Genomic DNA, 25642 nt, shown 5'->3' with positions numbered 1-25642 from the left:
TTGGATTATTTAAATCAGAACTTAATGGTTATAGTAGTGAGGTGATATAACAAAAAGTGGCCAGATAAATTATCAGACTTAGTATCAAATAGAGGCTTACTGACAGTATAAATTTTGACTTTATATAGAGTTATAGAACAAAATTAAAATTATCAATAACAGATGAAAATGGGTATATTTTTCAATAAAAATAATTATCTAAATCTGGAAAGATTAGTTACGGCATTATTTTAATATTGTAAGTAAATGTTAACTTTTGTCTGCTAGAGATATTCATTTAAATATGGTATCTTAAATTCTAGGATATGAAAGATGGCAAGTCCAGATAGAAGTAAACGGAAGATTTTAAAAGCAAGAAAAACAATGCCTGCAAGTTGCCGGAAGCAAGCAGAGATCCTGAATAAGTCAAAGAATGTTGAAGCACTAGAAACAGCAGCAATTGGGAATAATGTGTCAAGTAGTAATCAGAATTCAAGTACTGATGTCATAAGTAGCAAATGTAGACATTCTGAAAATGATGCTTCCTCTTTGGACTCTATAAAAATTTCAGTATGTGCACCAAAAAGTAAAGTATTTTCTCAGAACTTAATAAAACCACTAGAAATTGTTGATTCAAAAACAAGATTAGAATACAATGAAGAACAAGTTGTGTACCCTTATGAAAAGCCAAGTAAAACAGTAGAATCTCTCAGGAAACTCTTTACACAAGACGCAAAAGATTCACAAAACACTTTTGAAAGCCATTTTGAATGTCAGGCAAGTGTAACACGATCCATTTTTGAACATGAAGAGGATTGTAATCTGAAATCCATTTGCTGTCCATCCAGTGTATTGAGTGGTGTAGTTCAGATTGCAAAGTCTACAATAACCAATACTTTGGATGATAAGAGAACTGACAAGATAGTTTCTTATTTAGAAACAAACTCCAATTCTGAGTTTCGTGATAAAAGACAAAATAACACTTTAACTTTAAATTCAGATATCCCTTTTGTGCCTGTTGATAAAATACCTAACTTGGTAAATTCAGTCATTTCTAGTAACTGTGCTGCTGACATTTTGAAAAGTGAAGAATCCTGTAGAACCTGTCATTCCAGCATTTTAAGTTGTGAAAGTACAGATGCAAAGTGGCTGTCCTCATTTGACACTGATAGTAATAACAGTAAGTGCATACTTACGTATCTCTTGGAGAAGTTAAAATAGTTACTTTGCTTTGGGCAGTTTCATAATCTCAGAAACAGTAGAGTACACATAGACAGGAAAACAGTAAATGATAATTATTTCAGAGTATCTTATTTCTGAACCATTCTTGGTGGGGAGGGGGAATGGTATCCTCTATGTCCAAAGGGAAGTAAATTCTGGCAAAGAAGGAATCAATCACTTTCCTTTGAAAGTACAACAAAATCAAAAGGTGGTTTATAGAAATTGCTTGGTTTATTTCATTTACACCTTTTCTTTTTTTTTGAAGTTTTATTAAATTAATAAGGAGGCTAGTTGAAAGGCAGAGTGGGTTTTTTAAATAGTTGAACCCATTTCTTTCCATAGAATTGGCCTGTATATCACATGCCAAGTGTAAGCGGATAGATAATAAGAATACATACGGGTTTGTGTGTAAAGTGAGAAACTCATCAAATAATTAAACCAATGAAGTTCTAGGGTTATAAAGTTATTAAAATAGCACAAGTAAATTTCATTAAAAGGGTGTTTTTGTAGGTTAATGAAATACAAGAAAAACTTGATATACTAGGATAAATTGTATTTGTGTTCTTGTGTATGCTACAGAGTGATCATTTAACAAGGTGAATTTTAAATTGCTTAAAAATAATAGTAGGATCACCTATTAAAAATATGTAGGACTGCCTAAGTAACTCTAAAAATAATGTGAGACCACCAAGTAAGTAACTGTAAACAGAAGATCAAATGCTGTAATTTATTGTTTTTGTTAGTATTAAGTGTATATTAAATACTCTGGAAGGAAAGTATATCTGAGACCAGGACTAAAATACTCTTTTTTTTTAAGGATTAGTTTGTCAGAATCTTTTATACATTTTCTAAAAAATGCTGCTCTGGTCACATTTTAGTTTTTTAATTTGCTTAGGGGTCCCTAAATTAGAGAATTCCCCTGTTTCCTTCATTAGAAGGAGTATTTTTCTGTCTCATCTTTCCGTCTCCCCAAGGCCATAATCAAAAGAAGAGGACGTTTTCAGAAATCAAAGAAAATGTTAAGCGTGTGAAAACTTCAGAGCAAGTTAATGAAAATATTTCTCTAGCTCTGGGAAAGCAAACAGCATTGCTGGAACAGGTAAAATATTGGGCTTAAATATTTGCTTCAGAAACTTTTACTTTTGATTAGTAAAAAATGGTAAAAGTTAATTGATCTAAACAATGAGTACAGATAACTTTCATGATGCAGGGCAGGTATATGAAAACTGAATTATTAGCAGGTGGAGATATTAGAGAAAAATAATTGTTTACATCACCAAAACATCTCTAGATCCTTCAAAATGATCCTATGCAGAGTAACCTACAGAATCACATGAAGGTAGAGTGCTGTGGTAGAAAGAGAATGGGCTTTTTAGTCAATATTATGCTCAAATCTCTTCAAGTCAGACACTACATGACCTTGAGTTTTGTGAACAATTCTGTCTCTTTTGTACTGGTCATGGCGTTCTTGATCTGCAGCTATAGCTGTTTATTATCACAATTGATCACTAATTCATAGACCCAGGCAACCCGGAAGTTCATTACAAAGTCCTGCTACATTCAGGTTTACTTGCCCTAATTTCCAAGAAATTAGGGAAAGGTTTACTTACCCTAATTTACACAGATATGGTGCATTATCTGACGTTTTGCTTTTATAGCATCATTAAGTGTACTTTTCCTTTTCTTTTTGCCCCATTTCATCTCATTGTACTAGTTTCCATTAATGTCTGATCAACTCTGACTTTAAGTGTAATGAGCTTCAATTTTAGTAGGTCCTGTATCAGGACTTGTTTTGATGATCATGTTTTGCTATTTTATTACCACTGAAATGCCACAACTAAAAGTCATTATGTGATAGATTGTCGTCAGCTATAGTGGACCAAAAAATGTCCCAATCCAAACTATCCTGCTGTTTCAGAAACAAAAACACTGTTTCTAAAACAGGCCATTATAATTACATAGTTACATGTTATATCAACATATATTCACATAATAAATGGAAACCATTGAAAGACTCATGCAGAATCAGCTTAAAAGGTGAGTCAATACTTCCCCTTTCTACTTCTTATTTTCTTCTGCAAGACCAAATGAGACATTAATAAAAAAATATGTAAATATTCTATTGTTTGCAGGGATGGGGTAGTGGAATTATGTTAAACATGGATCTAGCTTAAGAAGTTGGGGATTGCAGCTGTGTTACTCTCAGTGATTAGTAGCTGATTTCAGAAATAAGTTCTGATATGGACATATAAATACAAAATTTAATCTTTGAACATTTTAATTTCACTGGCACAGAAAAATCAGGGTTTTCATTCACCACTATTATCTACCTCACAAAATACTTGGTCCAAGTTGACACAGAATATGGTCCTTGCCAGTGAGGTTGAAGGAATGCAGTTTATTTGTTATCCTCCCCCACCACTACCACCAGAAGTTTCTTACATTGTCGGGTGACAGCGTGGGTTTTAGCTAATTCCTATCTTTTATCTATCTCTCAGTAACTAGCTCTCCCTCACTTGATATTTTAATTCCTATCTGAACAGTTAACTCTCTAAACCACATCTGTTTGTTTTTCTTGTTTGAATCCCAGCAGAATAGGGCCTCTCATTCTGACATTGTTCTTCCCAACTGAGAGAGTCCCAGAGCAGTTAACTCTTATCTTTTGAGGTTTCAGAAGGATCTTGGCCTGGTTGATTCCTAAATTACTGAAGTAGAGGGGTTTTTCTTCTGAAGTCCAAGTTGTTAACCCTACCCACCATTGCAGAAAGTTGAGGCAGATAGGGGATATATATATATATATATATATATATATATATATATATATATACACACACACACACACATATACACACATAATTTCCAGTTTTTCTCCAATCTTTAGGCCACTTTGCCTACCATCTGCAAATTGTAGCTAGGACTTCATCTGATTCCATAATTTTTGACACATTACCATCTGCAGAAGATATTTATGAGGTATTTGGTGGAGGTTATTGTGTCTTCCTTCTGTATGAAGACCATAACCACTAAATGAGAACAAGTGTGTACTCTACACTAGAGGACGCATGCCTTGGAGGGCAGTTAATCCAAAGTAACCAACCAAGTTTTAAGAGTCTGCCTCCATCTGAATCACCAGGAGTACTTGTTTAAATTGTGGTGTCTTCAGCTCACTACTAATTGTTTTAAGCTTCTCTTTTCTCAGACTTACCCGATAAGAATCATTAGTGGTGCCAGGCCTCTTTCCAGGCCTCTTTTCAGGAAATTGGTGAATCAGAGTAGGTCCTAGGAATTTGTGAATTTAACAAGTATTCCATATTATTCTTCCTTACCAGGGAAGTTTGACGAACACTGTATGGCTTTTGCTTCTTAGCAAAACAGTATTTCCATATTCAAAACAGTTAAATATGTATTCCAAGATTCATCAGGGTATGAACTTCACGTATTGACCTCAGCCAGTGAACTGGCAAGCATGCAATAATCCATAAAAACCACACATGGGGACAGGTAATGGCTGTCAGTAAAAATAGTATGATTTTCTGAGCACTTATTTACATAATACATATGTTTTGAGCAGTTATTCATCAGATATTTAAAAGTTGTGAGAGTACAAATGACAATCATGTCTAATAATGTTGAGAAACCACTGTAGAAATGTTAATGAAGCATTACGGAAGAAATCAAGTAGATGATAGTGTTGAAGATCAAGAACAATAGGGAATGAAAAGGAAAAACCTTGGGAATAATCAAATAAAATTACTGAATATGACTAATCATCTAGGTGACATCAGTATAAAGGAATTTAACATAGAAACTATGTGCTACAGTTTTGAGCACCAAGAAACAAGATATTATGGGAAGATATAAATATTACTAATAAATACCTTAAATATATCGTGACAGAATTTGTTATTAAGAGAGACTACCTAATCTGTTGTGAAAGTTGCTAAAAGGGGCATATACATTGAGCAAACACTTGCAGTGGATATTTCTGAATGTATGGCTCAGCAAAGCCATCATGTCAGTAGGCATTGAGATTAATTATGCTACCTGAAAATAGGCCAACCTATTTTCTGAAAACTAGCCAGATAATGAAATTCATTAATGTTTCATGTGCTAACTACTGTAGTCTGATAGAATAGCATGCATTATGCCAGATAGCATTAGTCACATAATTGCTTTTTCACTTTAACAATAAGTCATCCCCTCCCCCTGCAAAAAAACCTGAAGGAGATTATCTTGTATATTTACTTCTTTCATTTCAATTCAGTGTTTTGCATTTTATGGAGCTCTTATGCATATTATCTTTTTATGTCCTTATGAAAATCCTATGAGCATCACTTGTTCAACATTGTATGACATCTACCCATTTGTGGACCAGGAAAATGAAGCTCAGAGATGTTGTGGCTTTCCGAAGGTCATATAGCTTGTTAATGGTGGGGTCAAGGCTCAAATTTTCATAATTTCCTTTCTGTCTACTACAGATCAACCAGCCATTTTCACTGGGCTCTGGTTTTCAGATAAGTCGAGTCCCTTTTTATAGAATACTAGGTTTCAGCTATGGTCATTAAAAAGTGTAAATGGGATATATATAGACTTTTACTATTCCTTTAATTTGTATTACGGAATTCAACCAAAACTGTAGGAAACTAAAATTAGCACTAGGAGAATAAATTTAATTTCTAACTTACCCATATATTTAAATATTAGATGTGTTCTGCTGAATTTGCTATTTAACTTTTATAAACCTTATTGACATAGTAATATAAATACATAAATAAAGTACCTTTTGTTAGTTACAGTAAATCCAGAAAAGAGCAAAGCTGTTTTTAAGAAGTAGAAAATAAAATTGCTTTTAAATTTGAAACGTGGAGTGTTTTGGTTTTTATTTTAACATTCTAGGTCAGACATTTGATTCGACAGGAGATCTGTAGTATAAATTACAAACTATTTGATAACAAACTGAAAGAATTGACTGAACGCATTGGGAAGACACAGTGCAGGAGTAAACATGAAGCAATAGCTGATGAACTCTTTGTAAGTTTCTAATTTCATTTTATTTCATTTGAGTCCTTTTAAAAAGTAGAATTTAATGATATTTTACATATTAGGAAAGGAAAACAGTAAAGGTGGACCCAAATCTGATCCCTGGCCACAACCCTGATGTGCTATACCATTGGTAATATAAGTTATTATATCTCAGCTGTATTGGCCCTTGAGAAATACTTGTAGAACCATCAGCCATTCTGTGTCAGTTCAAAATATATTCTATATTAGAGCTTGTATAACCTGTTTCAAACTTTCTTTAGGTTTTTTGTTTTGTTTTACTCTTCTAGGGTTACTTGCTAATTGGTGTTTCTACCGACATTAATTTTATTGTGGACCAATTAGAAGTTTGATTTTTTTTATCTTCTATTCTTGAACATCTTATAGTAGATCAAACCTGATTTAAATGTTTGGCTTACATAAGAATTTCTCATTTATTTGGTGGATGCCTAAGTCTCACAAAATTACATTGGCAAATATTTTTCTCTCCATCTCTATATGATATATTATTTGGTACTCTGGTTTTGTATTTATTTGTTTTTCTCTTCTAGACAAAAATAAAAAAACTTCAAAGACGTATTAGAACGGTAATGTTATCTCATAGGAATTGTGTGGAACCAAAGGTGCTATCCAGCAATACAGCTTGTAAGGTTGGTATAAACGTATAGGAGTTTTAATAACTTACTTGCCCCACATTATGAGTAGTTGGATTGTAAGAGCAGAATATACTTCCAATGAAGACATAGGTTTAAAAGACAATAAATTTATACTTAGAGTGTTCCTCTATCTCTGGAGAAGATACCCTCAGATAGCCAAAAGTAAATGCCTCCTGTATTTATTTCATAAAGTGAGTAGAGAGGTGGTTTGTGATTGCCTGTACTGCCTCCCTCCCCGCCATTTTATCATGATGAAAAATTTCAAACATAGAAAAGCTGAGAGAATTTTACAGTGAACGCTTGTATAATCAACGTCTAACTTCTACCTTTACTCTTTTAATATATTTTTGTCATGTATCTGCCAGCCTACTCATCTCCTAAGCCATGTTCATATTTGGTACAGTCATAAGTACTAACGTATTTTGTATCAAAATACACTTTGCAGTGTACACTTCCAAAATATTTCAGCATGGGTATCATTAAGTAGAGTTTAGTATCTGTTCATATTTTTTATATAAAATTTAAAATAGGGCTTCCCTGGTGGCGTGGTGGTTGAGAGTCCGCCTGCCGATGCAGGGGATGTGGGTTCGTGCCCCAGTCCGGGAGGATCCCACATGCCGCGGAGCAGCTGGGCCCGTGGGCCATGGCCGCTGAGCCTGCGTGTCCGGAGCCTGTGCTCCGCAACGGGAGAGGCCACAACAGCGAGAGGCCCATGTACCGCAAAAAAAAAAAATTTAATCATAAGTATACATTCACTGAATTTTTTCTTATGTCTTTATTCCCTTTAGTATCATATTTGCGCTAGCCTCAATAAATCAATTGGGAAGCATTTCCTTCCCTGTTTTCTGAAAGTTTGTGCAAGATTTTTATTACTTCCTTAAATGTTTGATAGAATCCACCTCTGAAAACTATCTGGGTAAGGACCTTTCTTTGTAGGAAGACTTTTTCCTGAAAATGTAATTCTTTCATAGGTATAAAGTAATTCAGATTTTCCTATTTCATTTTGTGTATTAGTTTTGTAAGTTATCTTAGCAAGGAATTTGTCCATTTCATCTAAGTTGATGATGTTGGCATAAAGTTATTGATAAAATTCCCTTGTCCTTTTAACCTTTGTAGATCTGTAGTGATATACTCTATTTCATTTCTGATATGAGTATAATCTGTATTTCCTTTTTTCTTTCTTTATTTTTACATCTTTATTGGAGTATAATTGCTTTACAATGGTGTGTTAGTTTCTGCTTTATAACAAAGTGAATCAGTTATACATATACATATGTTCCCATATCTCTTCCCTCTTGCGTCTCCCTCCCTCCCACCCTCCCTATCCCACCCCTCCAGGAGGTCACAAAGCACCAAGCTGATCTCCCTGTGCCATGCGGCTGCTTCCCATTAGCTATCTACCTTACGTTTGATAGTGTATATATGTCCATGCCTCTCTCACGCTTTCTCACAGCTTACCCTTCCCCCTCCCCATATCCTCAAGTTCATTCTCTAGTAGGTCTGTGTCTTTATTCCTGTCTTACCCCTAGGTACTTCATGACATTTTTTTCCCTTAAATTCCATATATATGTGTTAGCATACGGTATTTGTCTTTCTCTTTCTGACTTACTTCACTCTGTATGACAGACTCTAGGTCTATGCACCTCATTACAAATAGCTCAATTTCGTTTCTTTTTATGGCTGAGTAATATTCCATTGTATATATGTGCCACATCTTCTTTATCCATTCATCCGATGATGGACACTTAGGTTGTTTCCATCTCCAGGCTATTGTAAATAGAGCTGCAATGAAGATTTTGGTACATGACTCTTTTTGAATTATGGTTTTCTCAGGGTATATGCCCAGTAGTGGGATTGCTGGGTCATATGGTAGTTCTATTTGTAGTTTTTTAAGGAACCTCCATACTGTTCTCCACAGTGGCTGTACCAATTCACATTCCCACCAACAGTGCAAGAGTGTTCCCTTTTCTCCACACCCTCTCCAGCATTTATTGTTTCTAGATTTTTTGATGATGGCCATTCTGACTGGTGTGAGATGATATCTCATTGTAGTTTTGATTTACATTTCTCTAATGATTAATGAAGTTGAGCATGCTTTCATGTGTTTGTTGGCAGTCTGTATATCTTCTTTGGAGAAATGTCTATTTAGGTCATCTGCCCATTTTTGGATTGGGTTGTTTGTTTTTTTGTTATTGAGCTGCATGAGCTGCTTATAAATTTTGGAGATTAATCCTTTGTCAATTGCTTCATTTGCAATTATTTTCTCCCATTCTGAGGGTTGTCTTTTGGTCTTGTTTATGGTTTCCTTTGCTGTGCAAAAGCTTTGAAGTTTCATTAGGTCCCATTTGTTTATTTTTGTTTTTATTTGCATTTCTCTGGGAGGTGGGTCAGAAAGGATCTTGCTGTGATTTATGTCATAGAGTGTTCTGCCTATGCTTTCCTCTAAGAGTTTGATAGTTTCTGGCCTTACATTTAGGTCTTTAATCCATTTTGAGCTTATTTTCGTGTATGGTGTTAGGGAGTGATCTAATCTCATACTTTTACATGTAGCTGTCCAGTTTTCCCAGCACCACTTATTGAAGAGGCTGTCCTTTCTCCACTGTACATTCCTGCCTCCTTTATCAAAGATAAGGTGACCATATGTGCGTGGGTTTATCTCTGGGCTTTCTATCCTGTTCCATTGATCTATCTTTCTGTTTTTGTGCCAGTACCATACTGTCTTGATTACTGTAGCTTTGTAGTATAGTCTGAAGTCAGGGAGCCTGATTCCTCCAGCTCCGTTTTTCGTTCTCAAGATTGCTTTGGCTATTCGGGGTCTTTTGTGTTTCCATACAAATTGTGAAAATTTTTTTTCTAGTTCTGTGAAAAATACCAGTGATAGTTTGATAGGGATTGCATTGAATCTGTAGATTGCTTTGGGTAGTAGAGTCATTTTCACAGTGTTGATGCTTCTAATCCAAGAACATGGTATATCTCTCCATCTATTTGTATCATCTTTAATTTCTTTCATCAGTGTCATAATTTTCTGCATACAGGTCTTTTGTCTCCTTAGGTAGGTTTATTCCTAGATATTTTATTCTTTTTGTTGCAATGGTAAATGGGAGTGTTTTATTGATTTCACTTTCAGATTTTTCATCATTAGTGTATAGGAATGCCAGAGATTTCTGTGTATTAATTTTGTATCCTGCTACTTTACCACATTCATTGATTAGCTCTAGTAGTTTTCTGGTAGCATCTTTAGGATTCTCTATGTATAGTACCATGTCATCTGCAAACATTGACAGCTTCACTTCTTCTTTGCCGATTTGGATTCCTTTTATTTCCTTTTCTTCTCTGATTGCTGTGGCTAAAACTTCCAAAACTATGTTGAATAAGAGTGGAGAGAGTGGGCAACCTTGTCTTGTTCCTGATCTTAGTGGAAATGCTTTCAGTTTTTCACCATTGAGGATGATGTTGGCTGTGGGTTTGTCATATATGGCCTTTATTAAGTTGAGGAAAGTTCCCTCTATGCCTACTTTCTGCAGGGTTTTTATCATAAATTGGTGTTGAATTTTGTCGAACGCTTTCTCTGCATCTATTGAGATGACCATATAGTTTTTCTTCTTCAATTTGTTAATATGGTTTATCACATTGATTGTTTTGCGTATATTGAAGAATCCTTGCATTCCTGGAGTAAACCCCACTTGATCATGGTGTATTATCCTTTTAATGTGCTGTTGGATTCTGTTTGCTAGTATTTTGTTGAGGATTTTTGCATCTATGTTCATCAGTGATATTGGCCTGTAGTTTTCTTTCTTTGTGACATCCTTGTCTTGTTTTGGTATCACGGTGATGGTGGCCTCGTAGAATGAGTTTGGGAGTGTTCCTCCCTCTGCTATATTTTGGAAGAGTTTGAGGATAGGTGTTAGCTCTTCTCTAAATGTTTAATAGAATTCACCTGTGAAGCCATCTGGTCCTGGGCTTTTGTTTGTTGGAAGATTTTTAATCACAGTTTCAATTTCAGTGCTTATGATTGGTCTGTTCATATTTTCTATTTCTTCCTGATTCAGTCTTGGCAGGTTGTGCATTACTAGGTATTTGTCCATTTCTTCCAGGTTGTCCCTTTTATTGGCATAAAGTTTCTTGTAGTAATCTTTCATGATCTTTTTTATTTCTGCAGTGTCAGTTGTTACTTCTCCTTTTTCATTTCTAATTCTATTGATTTGAGTCTTCTCCCTTTATTTCTTGATGAGTCTGGCTAATGGTTTACAATTTTGTTTATCTTTTCAAAGAACCAGCTTTTAGTTTTATTGATCTTTGCTATCGTATCCTTCATTTCTTTTTCATTTATTTCTGATCTGATTTTAATGATTTCTTTCATTCTGCTAACTTTGGGGTTTTGTTGTCCTTCTTTCTCTGATTGCTTTAGGTGCAAGGTTAGGTTATTTATTCGAGATGTTTCCTGTTTCTTAAGGTAGGGTTGTATTGCTGTAAACTTCCCTCTTAGAACTGCTCTTGCTGCATCCCATAGATTTTGGGTCGTCGTGTCTCCATTGTCATTTGTTTCTAGGTACTTTTTGATTTCCTCTTTGATTTCTTCAGTGATCACTTCGTTATTAAGTAGTGTATTGTTTAGCCTCCATGTGTTTGTATTTTTTACAGATCTTTTCCTGTAATTGATACCTAGTCTCATAGCATTGTGGTGGGAAAAGATACTTGAAACACTTTCAAATTTCTTAAATTTACCAAGGCTTGACTTGTGACCCAAGATATGATCTATCCTGGAGAATATTCCATGAGCACTTGAGAAAAATGTGTATTCTGTTGTTTTTGGATGGAATGTCCTATAAATATTAATTAAGTCCATCTTGTTTAATGTATCATTTAAAGCTTGTGTTTCCTTATTTATTTTTATTTTGGATGATCTGTCCTTTGGTGAAAGTGGGGTGTTAAAATGCCCTGCTATGAATGTGTTACTGTCGATTTCCCCTTTTATGGCTGTTAGTATTTGCCTTATGTATTGAGGTGCTTCTATGTTGGGTGCATAAATATTTACAATTGTTATATCTTCTTCTTGGATTGATCCCTTGATCATTATGTAGTGGCCTTCTTTGTCTCTTCTAATAGTCTTTATTTTAAAGTCTATTTTGTCTGATATGAGAATTGCTACTCCAGCTTTCTTTTGGTTTCCATTTGCATGAAATACCTTTTTCCATCCCCTTACTTTCAGTCTGTATGTGTCTCTAGGTCTGAAGTGGGTCTCTTGTAGACAGCAAATATATGGGTCTTGTTTTTGTATCCATTCAGCCAATCTGTGTTTTTTGGTGGGAGCATTTAGTCCATTTACATTTAAGGTAATTATCGATATGTATGTTCCTATTCCCATTTTCTTAATTGTTTTGGGTTTGTTATTGTAGGTCTTTTCCTTCTCTCATGTTTCTTGCCTAGAGAAGTTCCTTTAGCAGTTGTTGTAGAGCTGGTTTGGTGGTGTTGAACTCTCTCAGCTTTTGCTTGTCTGTAAAGGTTTTAATTTCTCCATCAAATCTGAATGAGATCCTTGCTGGGTAGAGTAATCTTGGTTGCAGGTTTTTCTCCTTCATCACTTTAAATATGTCCTGCCAGTCCCTTCTGGCTTGCAGAGTTTCTGCTGAAAGATCAGCTGTTAACCTTATGGGGATTCCTTTGTGTGTTATTTGTTGTTTTTCCCTTGCTGCTTTTAATATGTTTTCTTTGTATTTAATTTTTGACAGTTTGATTAATATGTGTCTTGGCGTATTTCTCCTTGGATTTATCCTGTATGGGACTCTCTGTGCTTCCTGGACTTGATTAACTATTTCCTTTCCCATATTAGGGAAGTTTTCAACTATAATCTCTTCAAATATTTTCTCAGTCCCTTTCTTTTTCTCTTCTTCTTCTGGAACCCCTATAATTCGAATGTTGGTGCATTTAATGTTGTCCCAGAGGTCTCTGAGACTGTCCTCAGTTCTTTTCATTCTTTTTTTCTTTATTCTGCTCTGCAGTAGTTATTTCCACCATTTTATCTTCCAGATCACTTATCCGTTCTTCTGCCTCAGTTATTCTGCTATTGATCCCATCTAGAGTGTTTTTAATTTCATTTATTGTGTTGTTCTTCTTTATTTGTTTCATCTTTAGTTCTTCTAAGTCCCTGTTAAATGTTTCTTGCATTTTGTCCATTCTATTTCCAAGATTGGGGATCATCTTTACTATCATTATTCTGAATTCTTTTTCTGGTAAACTGCCTATTTCCTCTTCATTTGTTAGGTCTGGTGGGTTTTTATCTTGCTCCTTCATCTTCTGTGTGTTTTTCTGTCTTCTCATTTTGCTTATCTTACTGTGTTTGGGGTCTCCCTTTTGCAGGCTGCAGGTTTGTAGTTCCCGTTGTTTTTGGTGTCTGTCCCCAGTGGCTAAAGTTGGTTCAGTGGGTTGTGTCGGCTTCCTGGTGGAGGGGACTAGTGCCTGTGTTCTGGTGGGTGAGGCTGGTCTTGTCTTTCTGGTGGGCAGGTCCACGTCTGGTGGTGTGTTTTGGGGTGTCTGTGGACTTATTATGATTTTAGGCAGCCTGTCTGCTAATGGGTGGGGTTGTGTTCCTGTCTTGCTAGTTGTTTGGCATAGGATGTCCAGCACTGTAGCTTGCTGGTCATTGAGTGAAGCTGGATGCTGGTGTTGAGATGGAGATCTCTGGGAGATTTTTGCTGTTTGATATTATGTGGAGCTGGGAGGTCTCTTGTGGACCAGTGTCCTGAAGTTGGCTCTCCCACCTCAGAGGCACAGCATTGACTCCTGGCTGCAGCACCAAGAGCCTTTCATCCACACGGCTCAGAATAAAAGGGAGAAAAAGTAGAAAGAAAGAATTAGTAGAAGTAGAAAGAAAGAAAGAAAGGAGGGAGGGAGGGAGGGAGGAAGGAAGGAAGGAGGGAAGAAAGGAAAAAAGAAAGAAGATAAAGTAACATAAAGTAGATAAAATATAATAAAGTTCTTAAAATAAAAAATAATTATTAAGAGAAAAAAAATTTTTTTAAAAAGACGGATGGATAGAACCCTAGGACAAATGGTGGAAGCAAAGCTATATAGACAAAATCTCACACAGAAGCATACACATATACACTCACAAAAAGAGGAAAAGGGGAAAAAATCATAAATCTTGCTCTCAAAGTCCACCTCCTTAATTTGGGATGATTTGTTGTCTATTCATGTATTCCACAGATGCAGGGTACATCAAGTTGATTGTGGAGCTTTAATCCGCTGCTTCTGAGGCTGCTGGGAGAGATTTCCCTTTCTCTTTCTTTGTTCGCACATCTCCCAGGGCTCAGCTTTGGATTTGACCCCGCCTCCGCGTGTGGGTCGCTGGAGGGCGTCTGTTCTTCGCTCAGGCAGGATGGGGTTAAAGGAGCAGCTGATTCGGGGGCTCTGGCTCACTCAGGCTGGGGGGAGGGAGGGGTGCGGATGTGGGGCGGGTCTGTGGTGGCAGAGGCCGGCGTGACGTTGCACCAGCCTGAGGCGTGCCGTGTGTTCTCCCGGGCAAGTTGTCCCTGGATCATGGGACCCTGGCAGTGGCAGGCTGCACAGGCTTCCCGGAAGGGGGGTGTGGATAGTAACCTGTGCTCACACACAGGCTTCTTGGTGGCGGCAGTAGAAGACTTACTGTCTCATGCCCGTCTCTGGGGTCCGCGCTTTTAGCCGCTGTTCGCGCCAGTCTCTGGAGCTCCTTTAAGCAGCGCTCTTAATCCCCTCTCCTCATGTACCAGGAAACAAAGAGGGAAGAAGTCTCTTGCCTCTTCGCTGGGTCCAGACTTTTCCCCGGACTCCCTCCCGGCTAGCCGTGGTGCACTAACCCCCTGCAGGCTGTGTTCACGCCGCCAACCCCAGCCCTCTCCTGGCGCTCCAACTGAGTCCTGAGCCTCAACTCCCAGCCCCGCCCGCCCTGGCGGGTGAGCAGACAAGCCTCTCGGCTGGTGAGTGCTGGTCGGCCCCGATCCTCTGTGTGGGAATCTCTCCGCTTTGCCCCCTGCACCCCTGTTGCTGTGCTCTCCTGCGCAGCTCCAAAACTTTCCCCCTGCACCACCCGCAGTCTCCGCCCGCGAAGGGGCTTCCTAGTGTGTGGAAACCTTTCCTCCTTGACAGCTCCCTCCCACTGGTGCAGGTCCAGTCCCTATCCTTTTGTCTCTGTTTATTCTTTTTTCTTTTGCCTTACCCAGGTACGTGGGGGGGTTTCTTGCCTTTTGGGAGGTCTGAGGTCTGCCAGTGTTCAGTAGGTGTTCTTTAGGAGTTGTTCCACGTGTAGATGTATTTCTGGTGTATCTGGCTTTTGAATAACTAGGCTTTAAAATGCTTAGGATCTGGACTCAACCTCAGCCAGTTTCTGATTAAAACTGAAGTGGCTCCTTTTTTTCTTGATCAGTCTTACTTTGGATATAATTTGTTCTTCTTCTTCTGGCTTCTTAAGAGACAAAGAGCATTAATTTTTAACCTTTTCTACTAGAAAACATTTAAAGCTATAAGTTTTCTTCTAAGCACAGCTCCTTCTAAGCACCTTCTAAGCATCTTCTTAATGCTTATATTATGTACTTTTCAGTGTAGAGAGTATAATATAATCTGTATTATATTGTATTTTTGTTTTCCATCAGTTGAAAATAAGTTCCAGTTTCCCTTATGGTATTGTTCTTTGACCCATGGGTTATTTAGAAGGATATGTTTAATTTCCACACATTTCTAGGTATCTTATTTTTATAGATATCTAATTTCATTTTGGTCAGAGAACATACTGTGTAAAATTGCGACATTGAGAGTTATTGACACTTATTTTATAGCCCAAGATATGCTTTCCCTTGGTGAATGTTTCATGTATACTTGAAAAGAATATTGGGTATAATATTCTATAAATGTCACTTCTGTGCTAATTGTGTCAAGATGGTTGATCGTGGTGAATCATGGCCCTTAAAAGATGTCCACAACCTAATCCCCAGAACCTGTGAGTATGTTACTTAATGTGCTAAAAGAAGCTTATAGATGGGAAGATTATCCTGGTAGGCTCAATAAAATCACAAGGGTCCTTATAAAAAGGAGTCAAGAAGGTTAAAGACAAGATGGAAATGGGACAATGAAAGCAGAGGCTGGATGTTTGCACTGAAGATGGAGGCAAGGGGTACAAGCCAAGGAATGCTGGCAGGTTCTAGAAGCTGGAAAAAAGGAAACAGATTTTTCCCCTGAAGCCTCCAGAAGGGATGCAGCCAGCTAGCAACTTGATCTTAATGAAACTGATTTCAAACTTCTGGCCTTCAGAAGTATGACGGAATAAATTTCTGTTGTTTTAAACCACCCAGTTTGTGGTAATTTGTTATCACAGCCTCGGAAAACTAATATAGAATGTGGTACCAGGAAGTATGGCATGCTGTTGTAACAGATACCTAAAAATGTGGAAGTGGATTTGGAATGGTAGAGGCTGGAAGAATATTAAGGCGCATGATTTTTCAAAAGCCTGGATTGCCTTGAACAGACTCTTAGTATTATAGAAATATAGATGATAAAGTCTGCAAGTGAGGGCTCAGGAGGAAATGAGGAACATTGTAGAGAAACCCTGTATAGTCTAAGAGAATACCTAAATCTTCATAAACTGTTGGTAGAAATACGGATATTTAAAAGCACTGTTGGTGAGGACTCAAAAGAGGAACATGTTATTGGAAATTGGGGAGGGGATGGGGTTCTTGTTACGTAGTGGCAGGAAGCTTAGCTGAAATGTGACCTACAGTGATATGGAAAGCAGAATTTGTAAGTGATAAACTTGCATGTTTATTAGGCTGATGAGATTTTTGAGCAAAATGTTGAAGGTTTGGCTTGGTTTCTTGCTTCTTACAGTAAAATGTGAGAGAGAAGAGATAAATTGAAGGAGAAACTTTAGCAAAAAGGAACCAGGATTTGACTGGGGAAATTCTTAGCCTATCTAAAACTCATCAACTAGAAGAGCAACTTGGAAAATTGATTTATTTCTGGTCTTCACTCTTATTAGAAGTATAACAAAAGTAAAAGTTTCCTTGTTGAAGTCTAATGTTTATTCCTAAAATTTAGTATAATAGGAATAAAATGTTGTCTAAGTACTTAGGTATTTGTTTCTCCTTCTTTCCATTCAAGCTAGGAAGTTGATTTGTGCTGTCATTATTTTTATTTCTTTTGAAGTATTTTTTAAAATTCATTTTGGCAGAGTAACTGCAATCATGGTCATCCGCCATTGATATACATATAATTTAATATATGTTTTACCGTGTGTATGCAAGAATATTTTGAGAACACTTTCCAAGTGGAATTTTAACCTATCATCAATTTTGTTGGAAGAGCACAATTGGTAACCCTCCCCTCAACTGCTTTTTCCTCACCCAACTAACAGGTTGCAAATTCAGAGACTATGAATTTGGATAAGAATCCAGAGTCAGTTAATAGTCCAGAGGAAAGAAAAACTTCTGTGAACTCTGAACCTTCTAACCCTTCAGAAAAAGCAAGTGAAAAGATTAATTTGTCATGGGAACATAATGAGGCTATTTCTGAAAGGTAGGCATTTCTATAAAAATGCATAAACTTACTTATCTAAATATGTTTGTAAACACATATACTCAAGCATAAAATAGCTTAAAGCTTCATATTTATATGAATGCTATTTTTGTCCATTATGAAGAAATTGGTTCTCAAAAGCTTTTATTGTTGTTTTAACTGTACTAAATACAATTTTGAATTGGTTAGGTGATCAGGTTTTTCATTGTGATGCTTTCCATCTTTGGTATGGCAACTGGAGTGATCAACTGGATCACTCCAGTAGTTTCCACTTCTACACATGGAAGAATCAAGGCCCTATGAAACAGTGGTTTTAGAGAATTACACAGAGGAGTAAGACTTGGAGAAAAGTGTCTAAAATTAGTTCCCTGAATGTGGAAGGTAGTATCATGATAACTTCAAACTATAGTGAATAGGTTAACTTATTTGTCTGATTGATCACAAAGCAGCTGAGACACCTAATCTCCAATCTAGTCTAATAGAAGATTTGGGGCTGATAGGGAAGAAATAGTTTAGTTTAACAAGACGCTTGATTGGTGATCCTGGCCTGGATTGATGTTCAAGGATAGGGGGATGGGGACATTTTAATGAATTCTCTTGACTAGTGAGTCTCAACAGTTTTGGAGCTTTATAATATTATTTATTCTTAACATTTCACTCCCTAAAATGTCCTATGGTTTTGCTTTTATATATTAAATTATATGTCAGCTTTTAAAAAGGAAAATTTATAACTAAAAATAAGTGAATTAAATGATGGCCATTGTTTGGAGAACACCACTCTTTCCCCCAAATAACTATGCATACTCAAGGATGCTATAAAACAAAAGAGAAGCGTTACAGATCGACACCATTTACAGGAGATTCTTGGTATTTGGGAATTCACATGCAGTTCTGGCTCTTCAGAAGAAACCCTAATATTCCATGATGTTGAGGCCTGCATTTTAGTTTTGAGCCAGGAAGCTGCTGTGAAGAAGGCACTTATTTAGTTGACAAAGGAAAGAGTCACATTTCAGTGAGTGTTTGTTGTTACCACTTATTGATGCCTGTGCTGAAACTCAAAGTGACAAAAAAGAAAAATGCTGTTGATGGAAGTGAAAACGCCGTTAAAGTAACATTTTATAGACTGATATGTTAACTTTATCAGTGGCTTATACCCATGATATGAACAATTCACCTCATGCTCTATAATGAAGGAAGAACGTGCAATTTATGAAACTGTTTCAGGCAGCACTGTCAGCCCATGGTGAGTGTGAGAATAGGTGTAACAACTGTGTAACTTGACCCTGATGGGTAGGTTCAGTGGTGAATTTTATAAAACATTTAAGAAAGAAACAATACCATTTTTAAACAAACTATCCCAAAGAATAAAAAAAGAGGGAATATTTTTCATTTTATGAGACTAGATGCTAAAATTTGGTATAACTCTGATACTTTGATAATAAAATCAATTTAAAAATTTTACAGAAATGGAAAATTACAGTTTACTTTTACCCACAAACTAGATGCAGATATCCTAAACAGAAACTAGTAAACCAAATTCAACAGTCTATAAAAGTTGAGTTTGTTCCAGGAATGCTGCAACATTGGTTTAACAATAGCAAGTCAACTTACATAATGTGCCAGGAGAAGAGTCATCATCAGCTCAAAATAGATGTAGGATTTTATAAAATACATGTTTATGATTAACAAAAAATTCTTGGCAAACTTGGGATAGGAGGTACCTTCCTTAATTTGATAAAGAGTATCTATAAAAACCCTAAAACAAATCTGATAGTGAAATATTGGAAATATTCCCTTTGAGATAAAAATAGAAGGATGCCTGCTGTTACCACTTTAAGGTTATACTGGATATCTTAGCTAATGCAAAAATGCAGAAAAACAAAAGAAAGAAAAATATAAAAGATTCAAAAAGAAGAAACAATAAATATTATTACTACTCCTAGATGATTGGGGGTATATATGTAGGAAATCCAAAGGAATTTACAGATAAATTATTAGGATTAATAAGAGTTTAGCAAGATTGCTAAACTCAAACATATAAGAAATCAATTGTATTCCTATAAGATATAAAAAATTAGGAAATGAAAAAATTTTAAACATATTATAGTATTAAATGTATCAAGTACCTAGAAATACAATTAACGAGGCATGTAATAACTGAAGAAAATTACGAAACTTTGAGATATTGAAGAAGAATTCATTGGAGAAACGTACTATGTTTATGGTTTGGACAATACAATATTAAAAATGCTTTTACTTTTGTTCAAATTCATTTATAGAGGACAGTTTCAGTCAGTTTCCCAGTGTGTAATTTTACGGAACTTGACAAGCTGATTTCATTCGAAAATGTATATATAAATGCAATGGGTTAAGAGGCCAAGATACCCTTTAAGTAGAGAAACAGAATGGAAGGAATTTGCCATCAGATGTCAGGACATTATGAAACTGCAGTAATTAGGATAATGTGATATTGGCAAGTACTAGACAACAGAGCTGTGTAACAGAGAGTCTGGAAACCTATACCTATATGTATTATGTGATTTGTGTTGGAGATTGTATGGCAGATCAATTGGGAAATGATTGACTTTAGTAAATTCATATTGCTGTTCATATTGTGAGAAATATAAAAGAAATTGGATCCCTGAGTCCAGTCCCTGTACATGAATCTCAAGTGAATTAAAGAACTAAATATCTAAAGGAAAATTATGAAGCTTTTAGAAGGTAACATAAAATGTCTTCATGAACTTCAGATAAGGAAAGATATCTTCAGACACAAATACCCTTGCCATAAAAGAAAAAAAAGATCAATTTTACCACATTAAAATTAGAAACTTCTTTTCTCAAAAGGCACTATAAAGATAGTGAGAAGACAGGCCATCAAGTGGGAGAAGATACTGGCAGCACATATAACCTATAGAGGACTAGTACCCAGAATATATATAAAGAACTTCAACAAATCAATGAGTAAAAGCCAGATAATGCAAAAGAAAAATGGGCAAAAGACTCGTACATCTACTTCACAAAAGAGGAATTCCAAATGGCAAATAAACATATGAAAAGGTGCTCATCTTCACTAGTAATCAGGGAAATGCAAATTAAAACCACAATGAGATACCATTTCATATCAGGTAAGGAAAAGTAAAACATTTAAAAATCTGGTGAGGTTTTGAAATAAGAGGAATTGGTTTTAGTTAATATTTTGTTGGGTGAGTAAATTGGTATAGTACGTTAGAAAAAATTTGGCATTATCTAGAAATATTGAAGATCTGAATATCCTTTGACCTAGCAGTCCTATTCCTTGGTATATACCCTAGCTAGAGACATGTTCACATGTGCAATAGGACATATCTAGAGGAATGTTTATTAGCAGCATTTTCCATAATAGCCAAAAACCAGAAGGCAAAGAAGTCCATCTACAGCTGAAAAGAAAAATAATTGCTGTAAGTCCATACGGTAGAATTTTGTACATTAATGAAAGTGAAGGAACTACAGTCACATGTAACAGTATGTTACTCCCACAAAAAACATTATTGAAAGGCAGACACAAGGAATAGTATGATTCCATTCAAATGAAGTTCAAAAATAGCCAGCAAAAAGTACATTATTTATGAATTCAAAGCTAGATGGTAAATCTAAAGAGTAAAACAAGGGGATTAGTACCACAAATGCTATTTATTGAGGAGATTTATGATTCAGGATGGAGGCACGTGGGTTTCTGAAGTGCTGATAATTTAAAATGTATTTATCTGGGGCTTCCCTGGTGGCACAGTGGTTGAGGGTCTGCCTGCTGATGCAGGGGACACGGGTTCGTGACCCGGTCCGGGAAGATCCCACATGCCGCGGAGCGGCTGGGCCCGTGAGCCATGGCCGCTGGGCCTGCGCGTCTGGAGCCTGTGCTCCACGGTGGGAGAGGCCACAGCAGTGAGAGGCCCCCGTACCGCAAAAAAAAAAAAAAAAAAAAGGTTAAAATGTATTTATCTGAGTAGTGGCTACATAGATGCTAGCTTTATAGTTATTTATTAAGCTGAACATGTATTTTTAATCCAATTTGAAAATAATTATTAATTGGAAAGTTTAGATTATGTTTAATGTAATCTTACTGATATATGTGGGCTCATAACTATAATCTTAATACTTGTTTTCTATTTGTTGCATTATTTTATGGTCCTTTTCCCTTATCTGTGTCTGTTTTTTTCTCTACTTATTTTAGCCTTCTTTTGGATTTCTTTTTCCCATTCCCCATTAGCTCATTAATTATACATCTTTCATTGTACCTTTTGAAGTTATCCTAAAGATCATGATATGGATTCTTGACTCTAACATTAGAGTCTAATATGAATTGCTACTTTTACCATTTTATAGGCAATGCTTGACCTTAGAACACTTTTAACTCCATTTAGTGCTCCCTCCCATTGTTTGTTTCATGCATTTAAGTTTTACATTATTTTAAATCTCATAAGACAATATCATTACTTTGTACAGTCATTCACTTAGAGTTACCCAAATACAGTTGTTGACTCTTGAACAACAAGGGTTTGAACTACTCGAGTCTACTCGTATACATGGATTTTTTTTCAATAAATGTAGTACTTATAAACAAATAATTTCTTTTTCACATTTTCTTTTCATTTTTGATGTCTAATGTTTGTAATACATATAACATCTATGGTATTTGTATCATTAGGACAATATTGATATAGGTACTGACAGACGATTCATCTTGTAAACAGACAGCATAAACTTATAGTATCAATAAATAGAGGACACTACTGCAACTGTATTTTCCTTATGATTTTCTTAATATTTTTTTCTACCTTTATTGTAAGAACACAGTATATAATATATATAACATACAAAGTATGTGTTAATCGACTGTTTATGTTAACAGTAAGCCTTCTAGTCAACAGTAGGCTATTACTAGTTTGGGGATGAGTCGAAAGTTATACTTGGATTTTCTCATGCCTTCATTGTGCAAGGGTCAAGTGTATTTACCCTTTCTGTTGCTCTTTATTTCTTCCGGTATTTCCATCTGGGATAATTTTTCATCTGCCTGAAGAATTCCATTTATTATTTATTTTAAAAATTCTGCTCAGGATAAACTTTGTTTTTATTTGTCTGGAAATAACTTCATTTTGTCTTTATTTTTAAAGGATATTTCAACATAGGTATTGAATTATAGGTTGGCAGTTATTTTTAGCACTTTCAAGATGTCATTACATTGTTTTCTGACTTCTATAATTTCTGTTGAAAAGTTAGATATCCATCTTCTTGTTCCTTCTTTGAGGATGGTGTCTATTTGTCTAGCTGCTTTCAAGATAGTCTACATATTTTTGGTTTTCATCAGTATATTCTATGATGCTGGCAGTGGGGGGGGGGATTAATTTATCCTAATTGGGGCTCATAGTTTTTCTTGAATCTGTGACTTCATGTCTTTCATTATCTTTGGAAAATTCTTGGCTATTATCTTTTTAGATATTGCTTCTGCACCATTCTGTCTTTTCTCCCCTTCTGGTATTCCAATTATACTCTTCTGTGTACACTCCATCTATTTTGTTCTCCATGCTTTTGTCTGGATAGTTTCTACAATTTTCTAGTTTATTCTCTCTTTAGCTGTATCCAAGTGGCTGTTAAACTCAGGTATTTAGTTCTTAGTTTCAGTTTTTTTAATTTTCCAGTCTCCTCTTTTCATTGGATCCATTTTCTCTCCATTATTATAACTCTAGAGAAATCCAGGAGGCTTTATAATTGTTTCTTCTGATACCCTAAGTGTTGAAGAAATTAGTGCCACTACTAACTTTCTATGTCTATAGTCATGGTTCGATTTAGAAGTTTAAGCATTTTCTTTTTAGAATGTGAAGAAAATGGGAAAGGCAGTAACAGCTGAGCTGAGGAAGCTCATAGAAGAGAAGGCCTGTGGACCAGAACACATATTTGATGAAGGAACTTGCTTAAATAAAAAGAAAATGCTTTCATATGCAATCTTTTCCAAAGAGGAAAAGTAAGCATCAAGGTCTAAGGCACCCAAGAACAGACCACTTCACCAGTGTTGATGGAATGAAACATTAATATTGTCTGAAAAATAAGTCTTGCATTGAATTTCATGTGAAGAAGTGTTTACAGAGATACAAAGGAGAAAAAAGTAGTTACCAGCCATAGTATTATAAGAAATTTTCCACTGTTTTTCATGTGCTCCTTCCTACTTGTTATTAACACTTATTTAATCTCACGTTTATGACATATCCCTCTTTAACAGATCAGGAAACCAAGTTTCCTGTCCCCCAAACACTGAGCTAGTAAATGGCAGAGCCAGGATTTAGACCTAGACAGTTTTGTCTCCAGATCCCATTATTGAACTATGTACTACATTATAACGTTACCTGGAGAATTTTAATTACTGATTTTAGACACAGAAGTTTTTCTCCAACGTGTAGAATACAAGTAGAAAAATAGGTGCATCTAGAAGACCACGAAAATCATCAGTGTCCTCAGTTTTCCTCCCAGATATGGTTCATTAAAAAAAGAGCCATCATTGGAAGCAGTCAGTGGAACAGTTTCATGAAAGTTACATATCATTAAATGCTCGTGGAATTCCAATCTTTAGTGTGTAGATGTATAAATGAATTTCTCAGGATAAGCATTAGCAGCTTTACATACATACATACACAGACACATAATTTTTAAAATAAAGTTAATTGACCTATAATACCTACTGAAAACTGCACAAACAGTAAATGTATAGTTTGGTGAATTTTGACAAAGTAAACACATTTTGTAATTATCACCCAGATCAAAAAACAACACCAATGGCATCTGTTCTGCCTCAGGCCAGTCACAAGTCCCACCCCTACCACACTGACTTCAGTAAACATCATCCTAACCTCTAACACCATAAGTTGTTTTCGTTTACTTTTCACCTTTATATAAATGGAATCATACTCAATGAACTCTTTGGTGTCTTGCCTCTTTTGCCCAACTTTATGTGTTAAGAGATTCATCCATGCTGTTGCTTAGCAACAATAATTTGATCATTCTCATTGCTATATAATGTCCATCATATGAATATACCACAGCTTATTCCATTCACAACTGTTGATGGACATCTGAGTTATTTGCAGATTGGGGAAATTATGATTAGTGCTGCTATGAACATTCCTTTACGTGTTTGTTGGTGAATATACATAGGTAAATTTCTGTTGGACCTTTGACTGGAAGTGGAATTGGTAGGTCATAGGATACGTGTATTTTCAGGTTTAATAGATACTACTAAATACCAAAGAAGTTGTATCAAGTTACACTCCCAATGAGAGTATATGAGGTTTTTCTTATTCTATATCCTTGTCAACACTTGGTATTATCTGCCTTTTTCACTTTAGCCACACTGGCATGTTTATAGCATCACATACAGGCATGCCTTGTTTCTTTGTGCTTTGCTTTATTTTGCTTCACAGATATTGTGGTTTTTTACAAACTGAAGGTTTATGGCAACCCTGCGTCAATTCTGTTGGCACCATTTTTCCAATAGCATTTGCTCACTTTGTGTCACAGTTTGGCAATTCTCACAGTATTTTTTTTTCCTCACAATATTTCAGACTTTTCCATTACGATTTGTCATGGTGATCTGTGATCAGTGATCTTTGATGTCACTATTGTACTTTTTGGGGGTTGCCACAAACCACACCCATATAAGACAGCAACTTAATAAATGTGTGCATTCTGACTGTTCCACTGACCTCATCTGTCTCCTTTCCTCAGGCCTCCCTACTCCCTGAGACATAACAATATTGAAATTAGGCCAGTTAATAACCTTACAATGGTCTCTAAATGTTTAAGTGAAAGAAGACCTACATGTCTCTCACTTTAAGTCAAAAGCTAGAAATTAAGCTTAGTGAGGAGGGCATGTTGAAAGCTGAGACAAGCCAAAAGCTAGGCCTTTTGCACCAAATAGTTAGCCAAGTTGTGAATGCAAAGGAAAAGTTCTTGAAGGAAATTAAAAGTGCTACTCCAGAACACGTGAATGATAAGAAAGCGAAATAGCCTTATTATTGATATAGAGAAAGTTTAAGGTCAAATCAGCCACAGCATTCCCTTAAGCCAAAGCTTAATCCAGAGCAAGGCTCTAACTCTTCAATTCTGTGAAGGCTTAGAGTGATGAGGAAGAAGCTGCAGAAAAAAAAGTTTGCAGAGGTTGGTTCATGAGGTTTAAGGTA

The 25642-nt window shown here is 36.0% G+C and overlaps 1 protein-coding gene across 1 annotated transcript in view; it reads left to right on the top strand.

Moving 5' to 3' along the window:
• The first annotated feature begins 312 nt into the window (after positions 1–312).
• ATF7IP2 (activating transcription factor 7 interacting protein 2) overlaps positions 313–25642 on the top strand; it is a 61676-nt gene continuing 36346 nt past the window's right edge. The window contains exons 1-6 of the mRNA XM_065893208.1: positions 313–1159; positions 2175–2299; positions 6097–6231; positions 6792–6890; positions 17275–17435; positions 19034–19036. Coding sequence (XP_065749280.1) covers positions 313–1159; positions 2175–2299; positions 6097–6231; positions 6792–6890; positions 17275–17435; positions 19034–19036 — 1370 coding nt within the window. The remainder of the gene's footprint in view (positions 1160–2174; positions 2300–6096; positions 6232–6791; positions 6891–17274; positions 17436–19033; positions 19037–25642) is intronic.

The sequence above is a fragment of the Phocoena phocoena genome, chromosome 15 (genome assembly GCF_963924675.1).
Source record: "Phocoena phocoena chromosome 15, mPhoPho1.1, whole genome shotgun sequence".
Lineage (NCBI taxonomy): Eukaryota > Metazoa > Chordata > Mammalia > Artiodactyla > Phocoenidae > Phocoena > Phocoena phocoena.
Note: the sequence above shows the minus strand (reverse complement) of the source record. Positions and strands in the feature narration are given on the sequence as shown.